We start from the raw sequence: 18,996 nt of genomic DNA, 5'->3' as shown, positions 1-18,996 counted from the left end.
TAGTGATCCATTTATTAAAGTGGCCAGTGATTGGGTCTCAATGTAGGCAGCAGCCTCTCTGAGTTAGTGATTGCTGTTTAGCAGTCTGATGGCGTTGAGATAGAAGCTGTTTTTTTGTCTCTCGGTCCCGGCTTTGATGCACCTGTACTGACCTCGCCTTCTGGATGGTAGCGGTGTGAACAGGCAGTGGCTCGGGTTGTTGTTGTCCTTGATAGGGTTGCACATTTTGGGGAATATTCAGAGGTGGAAACTTTCCGTGGGAATTAACGGAAATATATGCAAATTAATATTAATATCATTTAAATATAGATGTTTTTTGCATTGGATATATTTACCATATCATATGGAGACAGAAATATAAACCTTTTACCTTATCATAAGTAGACATAATTGCAAATGATTAAATCCTTCCAATAGACATAAAAACAACAATTTAGTTACGAATTGAACTTTAATTAAATGAGTTGACTCTTCACATGGGATGATTTCACTGAACAACAAAAGGGAATATTGAATGATCCCCAATGATCCATCGCATCTCCCCAAAACCTTTTCAACATACATCTGTAAAATGATAGTCTGGAAACTAAAGCTTTGGTTGTGTTCCTCTCAGGATTCCATGTCTTCTCCCTGGACCTGCTCAATGTCCACTTCTTGAACATCAGACTCTGAGGCCTCATCTTCACTGTCACTTTCCAACCTTGTTGAGGATGGCTTGTTCTCCAACCTTGCCCGGATGGCCACCAATTCTTCAATCCTTGTATTGGTCAGCCTGTTGCATGCTTTGGTGTGTGTGTTCCCAAACAAGGACCATTTGCGCTCTGAGGCGGCTGATGTTGGTGGGATTTGGAGGATGATGGAGGCAACAGGGGAAAGAGCCTCAGATCCACAAAGTCCCTTCCACCGGGTGGCTGATGAGATATGTTGGCACGACTGCCATCTTGCATCTCCATCCCAAAGCCTATGCTTGGAAGTGTACTTCGCCAGACTGCCAAGAACCTTGCCCTCATCCAGGCCAATGTGGCGAGACACGGTATTGATGACACTATAGGCCTTGTTGATCTCTGCACCAGACAGGATGCTCTTGCCAGCATACTTGGGGTCCAACATGTAAGCTGCGGCGTGTATGGTCTTCAGGCAGAAGTCTTCACGCTTTTTGATGTATTTCAGAACTGCAGTTTCCTCTGCTTGTAGCAACAGTGAAGTGGGCAGGACAGTACGGATTTTTTCTCTTACATCTGCAAGCAGAGTCTGAACATCAGACAGGATAGCATTGTCTCCCTCAATCCGTGCAATGGCTACTGCTATAGTTTTCAGGAGTTTCAGGCTGCTTACCACTCTCTCCCAAAATACATCATCCAGGAGGATCCTTTTGATGGGGCTGTCCATATCGGCAGACTGTGATATGGACATTTCTTGGAGACTCCTTCCCCTCCAGGAGACTGTCAAACATGACAACAACACCCCCCCCCCCCAATGGGTGTTGCTTGGCAGCTTCAATCTGGTGCTCTTATTCTTCTCACTTTGCTTGTTGAGGTAGATTGCTGCAATAACTTGATGACCCTTCACATACCTAACCATTTACTTGGCTCTCTTGTAGAGTGTATCCATTGTTTTCAGTGCCATGATGTCCTTGAAGAGCAGATTCAATGCATGAGCAGCACAGCCAATGGGTGTGATGTGAGGGTAGGACTCCTCCACTTTAGACCAAGCAGCCTTCATGTTCGCAGCATTGTCTGTCACCAGTGCAAATACCTTCTGTGGTCCAAGGTCATTACTGACTGCCTTCATCTCATCTGCAATGTAGAGACCGGTGTGTCTGTTGTCCCTTGTGTCTGTGCTCTTGTAGAATACTGGTTGAGGTGTGGAGATGATGTGGTTAATTATTCCTTGCCCACGAACATTCGACCACCCATCAGAGATGATTGCAATAGTCTGCTATCTCTATGATTTGCTTGACCTTCACTTGAACTCTGTTGAACTCTGCATCCAGCAAATGAGTAGATAAAGCATGTCTGGTTGGAGGGGTGTATGCTGGGCAAAGAACATTCAGAAATCTCTTCCAATGCACATTGCCTGTGAGCATCAGAGGTGAACCAGTTGCATACACAGCTCGAGCAAGACATTCATCAGCATTTCTCTGACTACGTTCCTCCATTGAGTCAAAAAAAACTTCTGATTTCAGGAGGACCATGAGCTGTTGCTATCGATAAGGTGTCTGATTCATCATTTACACCTCGAATAGAAGTAGAGGGACTTTTGTCAGAGGTTGCTCGTTGTGAGCGTTGAGGGAACTTTATGCACTTGGCCAGATGATTCTGCATTTTTGTTGCATTCTTCACATATGATTTGGCACAGTATTTGCAAATGTACACAGCCTTTCCTTCTACATTAGCTGCAGCGAAATGTCTCCACACATCAGATAGTTCCCGTGGCAATTTCCTGTAAAGATTAGGGGAGAAAAAATTGAAAGAAACCCCAGATACAATTCCATGTACAGATAAATAGTTAAGCAGTTAGATTAAACAACTCCTTTGTAAGATACATTTTTCTTTTTTTTTATGAAACATGTATGGGAACAGGTGAATTAACACTCCTCAGTTAGCAGGCTCAAGCAAGCTAAAACCCACATGGTAGCAAAAACTTGCAGAAATTGTTAAGTTAGAAATGATTGAAACACACGTTGCTGTAGGCTACTATTTACTAGTTAACAAAAAATCATGTATGTCAAATAAAATATATTCACCCCACCCAGTATTGTAATCAAAACTTACCAGAAAGCATGTTGTCCTTGGCTCAGACAGTATAGTAGTGTGGGCTCAATAGCATCTCATTAGTGTGCAAGATCTTCAGAATCAGCTGTACATGTGATGGAAGACTGCACTGCACATGATGGAAGAATTCACTGTGCATGCAGAGGGTTGTAATTCCATTGAATTGGGGATAGTTTAACCAAAATATGCCACAAGACCTAGAATTGCCTTATGTGTATCCCACAAAAAAGGTCACTGTTATAAGCTAACTTTTTTGATGAATTTAAGCAAAATTCCTCAAATTCTCTGGCTTTACTTCCCATTTTCCGGAAAGATTCCGACCCTCTGCAACCCTACTTGATGATCTTTTTGGCCTTCCTGTGACATCGGGTGCTGTAGGTGTCATGGAGGGCAGGTAGTTTGCCCCCGGTGATGCGTTGTGCAGACCGCACCACCCTCTGGAGAGCCTTGCGGTTGAGTGCGGTGCAGTTGCCATACCAGGCTGTGATACAGCCCGACAGGATGCTCTTGATTGTGCATCTGTAAAGGTTTGTCAGGGTTTTGGGTGACAAGCCACATTTCTTCAGCCTCCTGAGGTTGGAGAGGCGCTGTTGCTCCTTCTTCACCACACTGTCTGTGGGTGGACCATTTCAGTTTGTCTGTGATGTGTTCGCCAAGGAACTTTCCACCTTCTCCACTGCTGTCCCTTCGATGTGGATAGTGGGGTGCTCCCTCTGCTGTTTCTTGAAATCCACGATCATCTCCTTTGTTTTGTTGACGTTGAGTGAGAGGTTGTTTACCTGAAACCACACTCCGAGTGCCCTCACCTCCTCCCTGTAGGCTGTCTCGTCGTTGTTTGGTAATCAAGCCAACTACTGTTGTGTCGTCTGCAAACTTGATGATTGATTGCATCAATTATTCTGCGTGTCAGATGATTGCTCTGAAATCTGATTAGATGGCCAGAGTGAATTTACTAACACACACTTAGACTTGTTTTCAATGAGAATTACATATATACAACTCACATGAATTTAGTCGTCCCTCAAGTTACATATTGCAGCTTTAATAAACCTACATAAATACCTACATAAATTGAAATAATTGTATGTACATTTATATATTTTTAGTGACACTTTTCACCCATCACACCAGAACTGAACGCAGTATGCTTTAAAAAAAATATATAGCCCTGTTCTCATTTTAGTGTAATTAATTAACATTTTTAATTAATAATTAACATTTAATGCTTGTTGTACAGATAAAAATAGTTCTCGGTGGCCATCTTTCAGCCTCCCCATCCCCTATACCCGGTGATCATCCGCTGCTCGGACATGTCACTCTCCTCTCCATCATTTCACGTTTTCACCCTGAAAGAATGGATGATAACCAGCGATACAATATATCCTCAAATGTTGATTATAAACTGGGTGTTTCGAGCCCCGAGTGCTGATTGGCTGACAAAACATTTATTTTTACTGCTCCAATTACATTGGTAAGTAGTTTATAATAGCAATAAGGCACCTCAGCTTGTTGTATATGTTGTATATGGCCAATATACAATGGTTAAGGGCTATTTCCAGGCACTCCGCGTTGTGCATAAGAACAGCCCTTAGCCATGTGGTATATCACCAATATACCACACCCCCTTGTGCCTTTTTGCTTAATTAGTCCAGGCTATTGTAGCCTATTTAAAAGTGCAAGGTTGGGGGGAGACAAGCGCACACCCAAGCACAGGTGTATGGCCGCCCAAGCGCTCATAACGTTATTGGTGATAGATATTGAACACGGAGGAGAATTATTTCTAGGATATTTATTTTCCTTCTTCAGCAAGCAGCTGTCCAAATATGTCTGGAGGTTGAGGCATACAGCTTTATACAGTAGCCTGTTCTTGGTAAATTGTTTTGGAAAAACAGTGATTAATGTATTTCAGTAGCCATGTCACACCCCACTGAAAACCGTACTCTAAAACTGCTTTGACACACAGACTGTCTTCAAACACACACACCGTGTGAAACATGAGTCTTAGTTTATTAAAAAGACGTAGACATTAAAAATAAAAAAAATCCACTGCAATTCAACATCAATTTAAGTTCTTCAGCCTGTGATAACCTGACAAGTTGACATACACACCAATAACGACGCTTATATTCGTCTCCCCTGACTTACATTTTCTTGACAGTGCAAATATAATTTGGTCATTATACAAGTTTACCATCTCATATCTACAACCCCCTCCACACACAAGGGGTATTTTAACTGCCATAACTCTAAACAGATGGAATATTCTTTAGGGTACAAGACAAATCCAGATGTTTACAAAGGCCTAAACAGATAGGAATGTGTATGCTCTATTCCTGTGTAAATGTGTGATGAATAACTAAACTGCTGTTGGATCGCAAATAGTAATACAGGATTAGTCAAATAAAAAAATTGATAGTGGGGAGCAACATGTCAAGTCAGATGCCTGTAATGAATTCCAGAACATTTAAAATCTAAATGAACATAACATTGATAAACTGTTTGCGACATAACAGGTGAGGAAGAAAGGGAAACATGTAAGCTTAAAGGCTAAGCTACTGAAACATGGAACTGTTTCTCTGATCACTATCTATATGCCACAGGGGAGGCTCACAAGTGGGAACCAAACAGAAAATGTTCAACTGTTCTGGTACACTGCTCAACTAACTTACCACAGAACCTTGTGGGGGAGGATAAAACAGATGTTTAATTACTTTTCATTACATTTGACAATCTCTTCACATGTATTGCTTTCTAGGTTGAGGATGACTATACAGTACATCCGTAACAAATCATGAATGCTTAATCTAATAATAGTAAAACAGGACACGCCAAGAGTGCAGCACTGCAAATGGAAGTGGAGACTGCTACTCTGTACAACACTATGCATATCAACCTTAAGTGTACTGATTGGAAATTAGCTCTGGAGCAGAGGCTATGGATTTAAACATGGCTACCGACTCATATCTGTACAGATTTTTGTCTTCGATTTCAAGATAGTTTGATTCTTCCTTCCATCCCTCGTCCAGGTTTGAGGTTTTTCATTCCAAATCAGGCATTTCTGGGGGAAAAATTATAATTAATAATGGAAAGCAAATAAATAGCTATGTGATAAAAACAACAATATACTTCCGATAGCACTTAACATTTCTGGGTTAAGGGATGTCAGAGTATAAAAAGTATTAGAAATCAGTGTCTGGTGAGAAAATCTTTCACTTACTTTCATCGTCACTATCTGCAGACTCATCCTAAACAGGAATAGAAATAAGCATGAGAAGTTGCATATGAAAGGGCTCCTGACTGACAATTTAGTCGCATTTTGCGACCCGTTGACCTGGCTGTGGAAGTTCAAGTTGTAATTGGTCGTAGGGATGCGAGCTGCACATTCTACATGGTCACCTCATGCAAAACTTCCTATTTTTCTAAGAGGTTAAAACCATGACTTGCTCAAAAACAAGTTAAGAGCATTATCTTCATGATTCCTGCAATGAAATGATCTGCCATGGCCCAGTGCCCATTTGGCTGGGGACTGCTGCGGTGACAAGTGGGCCACTCACTGCCTTTCCCGGGAAGAAAAAAAAATGCTCTGGGAGAATCTCATCTGATTGTATAACATTTAAAAATCCAATTGCGGGGGAAACAGCTATCCTGTTATACGGTTGTCACTAGAGGTCGAACGATTAATCGGAATGGCCGATTTCACGTTTTCATAACAACCGGAAATCGGTAATTTTGGACGCCAATTTTGCAACAACAACAAAAAATGTGCGCCTTTATTTAACTAGGCAAGTCAGTTAAGAACACATTCTTATTTTCAATGACGGCCTAGGAACGGTGGGTTAACTGCCTTGTTCAGGGGCAGAACGACAGATTTTTACCTTGTCAGCTCAGGTATTCAATCTTGCTACCTTACGGTTAACTAGTCCAACGCTCTAACCACCTGCCTCACGAGGAGCCCGCCTGTTACGCGAATGCAGTAAGAAGCCAAGGTAAGTTGCTAGCTAGCATTAAACTTATCTTATAAAAAACAATCAATCAATCATAATCACTAAAAAAGAAAAAGGACTGTCGTGTACCTAAACATCAATGCCTTTCTTAAAATCAATACACAGAAGTATATATTTTTAAACCTGCATATTTAGCTAAAGGAAATCCAGGTTAGCAGGCAATATTAACCAGGTGAAATTGTGTCACTTCTCTTGCGTTCATTGCACGCAGAGTCAGGGTATATGCAACAGTTTGGGCCGCCTGGCTCGTTGCGAACTAATTTGCCAGAATTTTACGTAATTATGACATAACATTGAAGGTTGTGCAATGTAACAGGAATATTTAGACTTATGAATGCCACCCGTTAGATAAAATACGTAACGGTTCCGTATTTCACTGAAAGAATAAACGTTTTGTTTTCGAGATGAGTTTCCGGATTCGACCATATTAATGACCTAAGGCTCGTATTTCTGTGTGTTATGTTATGATTAAGTCTATGATTTCATATTTGATAGAGCAGTCTGACTGAGCGATGGTAGGCACCAGCAGGCTCGTAAGCATTCATTCAAACAGCACTTTCGTGCGTTTTGACAGCAGCTCTTCGCAATGGTTCAAGCATGGCACTGTTTATGACTTCAAGCCTATCGACTCCCGAGATTAGGCTGGTGTAACCGATGTGAAATAGCTAGCTAGTTAGCGGGTTGCTCGCTAACAGCGTTTCAAACGTCACTCGCTCTGAGACTTGGAGTAGTTGTTCCCCTTGCTCTGCATGGGTAACGCTGCTTCGAGGGTGGCTGTTGTCGATGTGTTCCTGGTTCGAGCCCAGGTAGCGCCGAGGAGAGGGATGGAAGCTATACTGTTACACTGGCAATACTAAAGTGCCTATAAGAACATCCAATAGTCAAAGGTATATGAAATACAAATGGTATAGAGAGAAATAGTCCTATAATTCCTATAATAACCACAACCTAAAACTTCTTACCTGGGAATATTGAAGACTGTGTTCAAAGGAACCACCAGCTTTCATATGTTCTCATGTTCTGAGCAAGGAACTTAAACGTTAGCTTTCTTACATGGCACATATTGCACTTTTACTTTCTTCTCCAACACTTTGTTTTTGCATTATTTAAACCAAATTGAACATGTTTCATTATTTACTTGAGGCTAAATTGATTTTATTGATGTATTATATTAAGTTAAAATACGTGTTCATTCAGTATTGTTGTAATTGTCATTATTAGAAGGGGAAAAAATATAAAATAAAAACCATTCGGCCGATTAATCGGTATCGGCTTTTTTTGGTCCTCCAATAAATCGGTATCGGCGCTGAAAAATCATAATCGGCCGACCTCTAGTTGTCACTATTGAAGAGGCATTTCTCAGCTTTCTTATTCATTTCTCAACTCTCAATATTGAGCTCAATAGCATCATTTTAAAACAAATATATTTTATAGGCCTATGGCTTTTGAGATATGGAGGGCGCGAAATGCCATTGTGATTGCATAAGTCTCACTGGGAAGTAGGCTACAACTGCAAAGCTTTTTAGGACATTACATTTACTGTTAGATTAATACATGGATACTAGCATTGGGTATTAGTTAGCAATCTAGCATTTGAGTTTCTACTTACTCAGGTGGTGAATTGAACCTAAATAAGCATAGATTTGTGCATATAAAGATATGCAAATAAATCTCTATTGAACAAAACAAATCTAAATTCTTGAGCTCTATTTTAACAGTTAAATATAAAACTACAATAGCCTAGTTGTCAACCCAAAATTCATGACAATGGCTGGATCATAACATTTTGAATGATAACATGTTAGATGAAGCCATCTCAGTAGTCTTGTTACACTTCCAAACCATCTAGTCTAAGCCCCGTCTAGGGGGGGGTTCTACTAAGCTAACATGTGGACATTCAGAGACTTGTTCCGAAGCAACTCCTGCGTTGCTTGGCTGTGTGCTTCGGGTCATTGTCCTGTTGGAAGGTGAACCTTCGCCCCAGTCTGAGGTCCTGAGCAGGTTTTCACCAAAGAGCTCTCTGTACTTTGCTCCGTTCATCTTCGCCTCGATCCTGACTAGTTACTCAGTCCCTGCCGCTGAAAAACATGCTCACAGCATAATGCTGCCACCACCATGCTTCACCGTAGGGATGGTGCCAGGTTTCCTCCAGACGTGAGACTTGGCATTCAGACCAAACAGTTCAATCTTGGTTTCAGCAGACCAGAGTCTTGTTTCTCATGGTCTGAGAGTCTTAGGTAATGTCTGGCAAACTCCAAGCGGGTTGTCATGTGCCTTTTACTGAGGAGTGGCTTCCGTCTGGCCACTACCATAAAGGCCTGATTGGTGGAGTGCTACAGAGATGGTGTCCTTCTGGAAGGTTCTCCCATCTCCACATAGGAACTTTAGAGCTCTGTCAGAGTTAACATCAGGTTCTTGGTCACCTCCCTGACAAAGGCCCTTCTCCTCCGATTGCTCAGTTTGCCCGGGCAGCCAGCTCTCAGATGAGTCTTGGTGGGTTCCAAACTCCTTCCATTTAAGAATGGAGGCCACTGTGTTCTTGGGGACCTTCAATGTTGCAGAATTTTTTTGTTACCCTTCCCCAAATCTGTGCCTCAACACAATCCTGTCTCAAGAGCTCTTTGGACAATTCCTTCAACCTCATGGCTTGGTTTCTGCTCTGACATGGACTGTCAACTGTGGGACCTTACATACAGGTGTGTGCCTTTCCAAATCATGTCCAATCAATTGAATTTACCACAGATGGCTCCAAACAGGATGAACCTGTGCTCAATTTAGAGTTTCATAGCAAAGGTTCTGAATATTTAGAAATGAAAACATAAATACCTGTTTTCGCTCTTTGATTATGGGGTATTGTGTGTAGATTGCTGAGGAAAATGTTTTATTTAATCAATTTTAGAATAAGGCTGTAACGTAACAAAATCTGGAAAAAGCCAAAGGGTCTGAATACTTTCCGAAGGTACTGTACTTCCATTAATTTCTTAAACTGGTACTAGGGATCTTCAGACTAGTCTTGTGAGCCTTATGGTTGTCCTAGAGCAAAACAACCACATGTACGCGTTCGTAGTGTGTAGGCAAAATTGTTTGAACGAACGATACATACAGAAATGGGCATCAGAAGTTGTCCCGTGACTCAGTGAGTCATCTTTCCACAGAGGGATCATAATAGTTTGTTGGTCAAACTGGACACTTTGTGAGAAGGACGATTTTCGCAGTGTCACCATGGCAGATGCCAAAGAGCGATATCGGCGGATTGAGACGCAGCCCACTCAAAAAAACATATCTTAAACAGGGATTATGATGGATTTTTTCCCTTTTTTACATCAATTTGATTTCCACGGGGCCACGGAAATTGTAGGAGAAGGGTTAATAAAGCACTGAATATCTTTATAAAGACGATTACTCATTTTCTCTATTGCATGCCGTCGCAGGACAAACTGGTGCAACCAAATCATGGGCTGATGCAACCAACTGGAGAAACCTAGTGGCAACAGCGCCACCAGGGGAAATTTTAGTGTGACTCGCTGATATGACTGTCGCAATTAAGGTTTGAACATATTGTGCCCCACACATTCTTCCAAAGAGACTGATCAGTCATTAGCAAGCCCATACACAAGAGGCACATGACTAGAGCGTGACATTATGTTTTTGTACAAAGTCAAGTAAAGTGAAACGGAGAAAAAGAGAATGAACTCCACAGAGTAGCTCTTACATCATCAGCACCATCTAGATCAGGTAGGTCATCTTCCCCTCCCATGTTGTTCATCATCTGCAATCAGAATCACAAAGAACAGTCTGAGCCAAATATCATCATGCTGCCATGTACTCATTTGTACAGTCTTGGCCCAACCGTTCATACAGCAATCAAGAGCAAGTTCACCAGTTGCCCTAGGGCCCTTACTTTAGCCATTGCTTCTTGTGTGTTGAACGCCATATCCCCATCTCCTACCTCTGAGAAACGATCGAAGTTGCCTAGCTCCTGGTCTGAATCATCCTCCCAGTCTTTCCAGTTGTTAAAGTCGACGCTGAGCCAAGTTAGCTGTTGAGGGATAGCATGTATGACAAAAAGGCTTGCAGATGCTCGTTTGGAGGTCATCTTCCTGGCTCCTTACATGCATTTAGAATTCAGCGTGTTCCGAAATCAATTATCAACCAATACTTAAGCACAGAATTTTTATTTAACTATATATGGCAAATACATTAGATACTAGAACTGACCTTAGCCTTCTCTTTTGTTAGCCTCAGCCACGGCTTCCCAGGTTCTGCTTTTCGCAAACAGCACAACACTGACCGATCTGTGCGTTTGTGCATGGATTCCTGTGTGTGTGTGTGTACAAGAGATACATGAACACTTTCATCCCGCAAAATTAAGTTCCATTAGTTATACATCATGCAATCTGTACCTCGTCCTGATGACAATGTAATGAAGTGATTGACTCACATTTTGATCAATGGCTTCGAAAAGGTCTACTTCATTCTCGTGTTTGACTTGGTCAGTTCCTCCAAGACAACTGGTAAAGGGAGGGGCGAAAAGAATTCAGCCAAAGTGGTCCCCGATGTATGAACTACACAGTGACACATCCAGCCCAAAGTGGGAGGGTTAAAATCTACTTAGTAGTTGCTAAAGTCCCGGTGCACATATTTAAACTGAATTAGAGGGATTTTCAAATACCTAGAGCAGTCCGGCAAACTTTTTCTTTTAAACTCCATTGACAGATGTCATAACTCACCTGAAAGCAAACTTTGCTTTCTCGAAATTGATCTTGACATCCTTGCTGTCCGCTACGCAGAACTCGATGTAGACGGAGTCCCGTCTGTCATACCACTTAGCAGTCGCTGGATGCCTGGAAACACAGATCAAGAAACTCAATGAATGCCAACGTTCCCCATAATATTTTGTGAATTGAGAAAAGCCCCCCCCGCAGGACAGAATGGTTGGCTTCAGTATAACCAGAAGAGCATAAGTTACTGTATCTATAATCACGGTAGAGGAAGAATCTCCTGCTGGTATTTTCCAGCAATGTTGTCTTGGATCGCAAACTGCATGCAAATCACCCTAATCATTACACTGATCCTACAGCTGTACCCAAGGGTAACTTCTACCCCAGTGATACTAACAGTGGGAGGCGGGGACAGACGGCTGTGAAGCACCTGCATGGAGCAGGTGGGACACAGTTGCGAGTTGTGACACAAAAGCTCACCGTCAAAGACAGGCGTATCAGGTTGCCAATAAGGCATCAATTTGCTGCGAGTACAGTAAAGGCAAGATGGTTCCAAAATGGAAAACGGCTGAGCATTTATTAAAAAGCAACCCGGCTGTCAACAGATTCACGTTGATCATACCAAAGAGGATGGAAAATACTGATGCAATGTCAAAGCTGATTGAAACATCTATAGCTCTTCAAAACTGACATTATGTCATACCAATCACATATGCAAAGTTCCCTGTGCAAACTCAACTGTGATAATTTAAAAACATTTAATTTTTTCATTAATTTAACTACTTCCTGCTCTCATGTGATTCTGTAACAGTTGGATTAGAAAAGCCCCAATTACAGTGCATTCGGAAAGTATTCAGACCCCTTGATTTCCCCCCCACTTTGTTATGTTACAGCCTTATTGGAATGGATTAAATTGTTTTTGTCCCCCCTTCAATCTACACAAAATACCCCATAATGACAAAGCACTCAGTACTTTGAAGAACTTTAGGCAGCGATTACAGCCTCAAGACCCTTTACTCAGTACTTTGTTGAAGCACCTTTGGCAGTGATTACAGCCTCGAGTCTTCTTGGGTATAACGCTACAAGCTTGGCACACCTGTATTTGAGGAGTTTCTCCCATTCTTCTCTGCAGATCCTCTCAAGCTCTGTCAGGTTGGAGGAGGAGCATTGCCGCACAGCCATTTTCACGTCTATCCAAAGATGTTCGACCAGTCCGGGCTCTGGCTGGGCCACAAGGACATTGGAGACTTGTCCCAAAGCCACTCCTGCTGGAAGCTGAACCTTCACCCTCAGTCTGAGAGCTCTGGAGCAGGTTTTCATCAAGGATCTCTCTGTACATTGCTTCGTTCATCTTCATCCTGACTAGTCTCCCAGTCCCTGCCGCTGAAAAACATCCCCATAGCATGATGCTGCCACCACCATGCTTCACCTTAGGGATGGTGCCAGATTACCTCCAGATGTGACACTTGGCATTCAGGCCAAAGAGTTCAATCATGGTTTCATCCAACCAGAGAGTTTAAGAGTCGTTTGGTGCCTTTTGGCAAACTACAAGCGGGCTGTCATGTGCCTTTTACTGAGGAGTGGCTTCTGTCTGGACAGTACCATAAAGGCCTGATTGGTGGAGAGCTGCAGAGATGGTTGTCCTTCTGGAAGGTTCTTTGGAGCTCTGTCAGAGTGATCATCGGGTTCTTGGTCACCTCCCTGACCAAAGTCCTTCTCCCGATTGCTCAGTTTGGCCAGGCGGCCAGCTCTAGGAAGCGTCTTGGTGGTTCCAAACTTCTTTCATTTAAGAATGATGGTCCCCAAGAACCATCAATGCTGCAGACATTTTTTGGGACCCTCCTACAGATCTGTGCCTTATCTTGTCTCTGAGTTCTATGGACAATTCCTTAGGCCTAGTGGGTGGGTTTTTGCTCTGACAGACATTGTCAACTGTGAGACCTTATATAGACAGGTGTGTGCTTTTCCAAATCATGTCCAATCAATTGAATTTACCACAGGTGAATGCCAATGAAGTTGTAGAATCAGCTCAAGAATGATTTTTTAATCCCCTTTTTCTCCCCAATTTCGTGGTATCCAATTGTTAGTAGTTACTGTCTTGTCTCATCGCTACAACTCCCATAAGGCTCAGGAGAGATTAAGGTCGAGAGCCATGCGTCCTCCGAAACACAACCAAACCGCACTGCTTCTTAACACAGCGCGCATCCAACCCGGAAGCCAGCCGCACCAATGTGTCGGAGGAAACACAGTACACCTAGCGACCTGGTCAGCGTGCACTGCGCCCGGCCCGCCACAGGAGTCGCTAGTGCGCGATGAGACAAGGATATCCCTACCGGCCAAACCCTCTCTAACCCGGACGACGCTAGGCCAATTGTGCGTCGCCCCATGACCCCGCTGAACTCAATTTCGAGTCTCATAGCGAAGGTTCGGAATACTTATGTCAATATGGTATTTCTGTTTTTATTTTTAATACATTTGCTAACATTTCTACAAACAGGTTTTAGCTTTGTCATTAAGGGGCAGTGTGTGTACAGGTGAGAAGGAAAAAAAGTGTCATCCATTTTAGAATAAGGCTGTGACATAAAATGTGGAAAAAGTCAACGTGCCTGAATACTTTCCGAATGCACTTAGCGTTAGCTACTATTACGGACAGTCAACAATGAGCATGCTGTATCATTAGCCAACTAAGTTAGCCATCTCGCTTGGCTTCCTTACAGCTACAGTCAGCAGTAGGATAAATCTTTCATTTTGTTGAGAGCAACTGGACATTATCTAGCCATTTGCACGGTATGAATAAACATTTCGTTACAGCAAAACTATGCATCGTTCATTATTTCTATAAAGCCTCTTAATCTGGCTAGCTACTTAGGCTAGATAGAGCTCTTTGAACGTTAAATCTCGTGAAGGGATTTCCGTTCTGTGGCTAACGTAAGCTAACTAGCTATGTAGGTAAGACCAACCCATGGTGACTGATCGATATGCTAACTAATCTAGCTAGTTAAAAGTTAAATCAGTTGTAGAATGTTTTACTACCTGGCTAGTTAGCTAGCGTTAGCTCACTGAAACATGGTCAGGAAAGCACACCACACACGCCATGCGGGGCCATGCACTTGACCACACTAACGCGTTAGTTAGCCAGCCAACTTCCGTTACTGTAGCTAGATAGTAGAAACTAACTAGTTAACTGGCGAACTAATGGGCAAAATTCCCATTAGCAAAAAGGGACCGAGTAAACAGAAAACGAGTAAATGTTAACGTTAGTAACTAGCGCTAGTTATCAAATTATGGACATTGGCAGTCATTAACTTGCATTGTAAATTAGCTTGGTAGTTAACAGATAGCTATGAAATAAGGCCTATGATCGCTAGGTGTTCCTCCCGTCTTTCGCAAAAGCATGTTGGTATGCTAGGTAGCTAGCAGCATAACGAACCCAGCGACGTTAGCTAGCTACTGGCGCTAGCGTTCTTTTGCTGGCTAAATTGTACAGGAGCACGCGCTCGCCATTCCTCACAAACTTACATGTCTTGTTGTATGTCAAATACCGTTGTGATCGCCGTCTCCCTGGGGATACACAATTCAATTTAGAATACGGTCCTTATGGGGATTTCGTTTCAATGGGCTGTAGAAAAGTGTGCGCAAACTACAAAAACGGTGTATTGTATATCCACACACTGCAAGGCCACCCTGTCTACACCTCGCGGACTCTGAATCGGACCTGACGCTGTGACGCAGCTACCGCGCCTTCGACGTTTCTAGAGCCTTCACGAGCAGGGTTGCCAGGTCTAGCCACATTTTCTAGCCCAGTGACTACTCAACATCTACGACAAGGCCTGAAAACTAGCCCAAATGTTTGTTTTCAGCAGCAAGAATGGAGTTGCAACATTTAGCCCAAACAATATTTTTTACATAACGTTATCGAGTGAATTAAGGACTATTGACGTAATTTGTAATGACGGGGGGGAAAAAATCTGTTTTACATCAAAATAATAATTGTGAGCTAACGTGACTAAAGGGATTTGAATAGGTTGCAAGAGAAAATATAATTCGCCTTTATTAAACTCGCCAGATCCTTTTCCATCAATGGATGTTAACTCGTTTGACTGCCATGATTGTCAATAAATCCCTTAAGTGCATAACGATAGACAAATCCAACAGTAGAGTTTGAGGGGTGAAAATTCGACAGAGGATCTCGAAATCTCTGCAAGAAACTTGGACGAATTTAAAAAAATAACAAATGTTAGGCTATTTTCTGTCAATTGTGCCAGATGTTAAAACTACAAACCGTTATAAATGGCATATTTGCGAGATTGACTTGTCATTTCAATAGGCATAGGCTAATTATATTTCCCCGATAGCGATTTAGCAGCTTGCTTATTTCCAATTGAGACTCATTTAACATAAATAACGAGGCGATTTCGAGGTAAGAAGTGCTCCTGTTGCCCAAACGCCTCCAGGATTAGGCTACTGAGAATGGGGTTGTAATTTCAATCACTGAATCATATATTAATAATATGGAGGCTATTTATTAAATAGTTTGCCAGCACCAGGTAGGCTACACAAGTGGCACACGTTTATTTGCAATGCCTCCAGTGATATCGTCATTTCAACATATTTATTGAATGAAATGGTAGGTTACAGTAACCTGCATAGAAATTACTAGGCTATTTAATGGCCAACAGATGTATCCTTCTCAACATGTAATGTCAGTTTCATTGTGGACTTCTCCCCGGAACAGAAGTTCCATAACTTCAATTTAAAATGTCCACTCGCGCAGCGCTCGAGAACCAAAGACTGACTGCATGTTTGGTTTGATATTTGTTTTCCATAAGCAAAGTCGACATTAGAAGGCAGTTTAAACCCAATTATCTCATGCGCTCTAGAGCGCCTATTCGTTTTCCTGTGCATTGTCGCCGTATTTCTTGACGCACATTAGCGCGTTAATATTTTATGGGAATAGGTGTCTCCATAATGACAACCTAAGTAGCATACCTACAACTGCTAAGAAGTTGTCATGACGTGCACGTGCTTATGTCTTGGGGATCCTGAGTGGCGATGCAGTGCAAGAGGCGTCACAACAGACCCGGGTTCGATCCTGGGTTGTATCACAACCGGCCGTGATCGGGAGTCCCATAGGGTAGCGCACAATTGGGGGTTTGGCCGGAGTAGGCAGTCATTGTAAATAAGAATTTGTTCTTAACTTACTTGCCTAGTTAAACAAAAAAGCCTCCTCTTCACTCACGTGACTCAGCTGCCATGTTTTTACATTGCCAAAGCAAGTGAAATAGGAAAACAACAAATGCACAGTTAACATTACACACACAGAGGTTCCAAAGGAATAGACATTTCAAATGTCATATGGCTATATAACGATGTGCAAATAGTTAAAGCACAAAAGGGAACATAAATATGGGTTCTTCACTGGTTGCCCATCTCTTGTGGCAACAGGTCACAAATATTGCTGCTGTGATAGCACACTGGTATTTCCCCCAATATATGTGAGTTTGTCAAAATTGGATTTGTTTTCTAAATCTTTGTGTGTCTGAAATCTCACTCACTTTGCAACAGGCTGCCTCACAATCAACAGCAGGTCACAGTGAAATATACAGTATATCACAAAAGTGAGTACACCCCTCACATTTTTGTAAATATTTGAGTATATCTTTTCATGTGACAACACTGAAGAAATGACACTTTGCTACAATGTAAAGTAGTGAGTGAACATCTTGTATAACAGTGTACATTTGCTGTCCCCTCAAAATAACTCAACACACAGCCATTAATGTCTAAACCGCTGGCAACAAAAGTGAGTACACCCCTAAGTGAAAATGTCCAAATTGGGCCCAATTAGCCATTTTCCCTCCCCGGTGTCATGTGACTCGTTAGCGTTACAAGGTCTCAGGTGTGAATGGGGTGCATGTGTGTTAAATTTGGTGTCATCGCTCTCACACTCCCTCATACTGACTGGTCACTGGAAGTTCAACATGGCACCTCATGGCAAAGAACTCTCTGAGGATCTGAAAAAAGAATTGTTGCTCTACATAAAGATGGCCTGGGCTACAAGAAGATTGCCAAGACCCTGAAACTGAGCTGCAGCACAGTGGCCAAGACCATACAGCGGTTTAACTGGACAGGTTCCACTCAAAACAGGCCTCGCCATGGTCGACCAAAGAAGTTGAGTGCACGTGTTCAGCGTCATATCCAGAGGTTGTCTTTGGGAAATAGAAGTATGAGTGCTGCCAGCATTGCTGCAGAGGTTGAAGGGGTGGGGGGTCAGCCTGTCAGTGCTCAGACCATACGCCGTACACTGCATCAAATTGGTCTGCATGGCTGTCGTCCCAGAAGGAAGCCTCTTCTAAAGATGATGCACAAGAAAGCCCGCAAACAGTTTGCTGAAGACGAGCAGACTAAGGACATGGATTACTGGAACCATGTCCTGTGGTCTGATGAGACCAAGATAAAGTTATTTGGTTCAGATGGTGTCAAGCGTGTGTGGCGGCAACCAGGTGAGGAGTACAAAGACAAGTGTGTCTTGCCTACAGTCAAGCATGGTGGTGGGAGTGTCATGGTCTGGGGCTGCATGAGTGCTGCCGGCACTGGGGAGCTACAGTTCCTTGAGGGAACCATGAATGCCAACATGTACTGTGACATACTGAAGCAGAGCATGATCCCCTCCCTTCGGAGACTGGGCCGCAGGGCAGTATTCCAACATGATAACGACCCCAAACACACCTCCAAGACGACCACTGCCTTGCTAAAGGAGCTGAGGGTAAAGGTGATGGACTGGCCAAGCATGTCTCCAGACCTAAACCCTATTGAGCATCTGTGGGGCATCCTCAAACGGAAGGTGGAGTAGTGCAAGGTCTCTAACATCCACCAACTCTGTGATGTCGTCTTGGAAGAGGACTCCAGTGGCAGCCTGTGAAGCTCTGGTGAACTCCATGCCCTAGAAGGTTAAGGCAGTGCTGGAAAATGATGGTGGCCACAAAATATTGCCACTTTGGGCCCAATTTGGATGTTTTCACTTAGGGGTGTACTCACTTTTGTTGCCAGCGGTTTAGACATTAATGGCTGTGTGTTGAGTTATTTTGAGGGGACAGCAAATTTACACTGTTATACAAGCTGTACACTCACTACTTTACATTGTAGCAAAGTGTAATTTCTCCAGTGTTGTCACAAAGATATACTCAAATATTTACAAAAATGTGATATACTGTATATATATTAAGAAAAATGCCAAACCCCAGGTAGCCTAGTGGTTAGAGTGTTGGGACAGTAACCGAGAGGTTGCTAGGTCGAATCCCAGAGCTGACAAGGTAGAAATCTGTCATTCTGCACCCAAACAAGGCAGTTAATCCACTGTTCATAGGCTGTCATTATAAATAAGAATTTGTTCATAGCCTAGTTTAATAAAAGAAGTGGCTGACTTGGCCTGACCACATATCTACGGTTACGCTATTCCTAGCCTTTATCATTAGGGGGATGGGGAAACACCCTGTA

The 18,996-nt window shown here is 42.7% G+C and overlaps 1 protein-coding gene across 2 annotated transcripts; it reads right to left on the bottom strand.

Annotated features, from left to right (window-relative positions):
* Nucleotides 1-4,757: 4,757 nt before the first annotated feature.
* LOC139557107 (prostaglandin E synthase 3-like) lies at nucleotides 4,758-15,591 on the bottom strand. 2 transcript variants are annotated; one of them, XM_071371478.1, is made up of 8 exons: nucleotides 15,019-15,591; nucleotides 11,509-11,622; nucleotides 11,220-11,289; nucleotides 10,997-11,095; nucleotides 10,728-10,817; nucleotides 10,491-10,547; nucleotides 5,992-6,019; nucleotides 4,758-5,832 (listed from the first exon to the last, which is right to left on the bottom strand). In XM_071371478.1, coding segments are annotated over exons 1-8 (480 nt in total). In that variant the 5' UTR covers nucleotides 15,021-15,591; the 3' UTR covers nucleotides 4,758-5,812. The 2 variants fall into 2 exon arrangements, with proteins under 2 accessions (XP_071227579.1, XP_071227578.1); XM_071371477.1 differs by having other exon boundaries at nucleotides 10,680-10,817; nucleotides 15,019-15,359.
* Between the last annotated feature and the right edge of the window lie 3,405 nt (nucleotides 15,592-18,996).

Source organism: Salvelinus alpinus, chromosome 28 (assembly GCF_045679555.1).
Source record: "Salvelinus alpinus chromosome 28, SLU_Salpinus.1, whole genome shotgun sequence".
Lineage (NCBI taxonomy): Eukaryota > Metazoa > Chordata > Actinopteri > Salmoniformes > Salmonidae > Salvelinus > Salvelinus alpinus.
The sequence above is the reverse complement of the archived record's forward strand: the minus strand, read 5'-3'. Positions and strand labels throughout refer to the sequence as shown.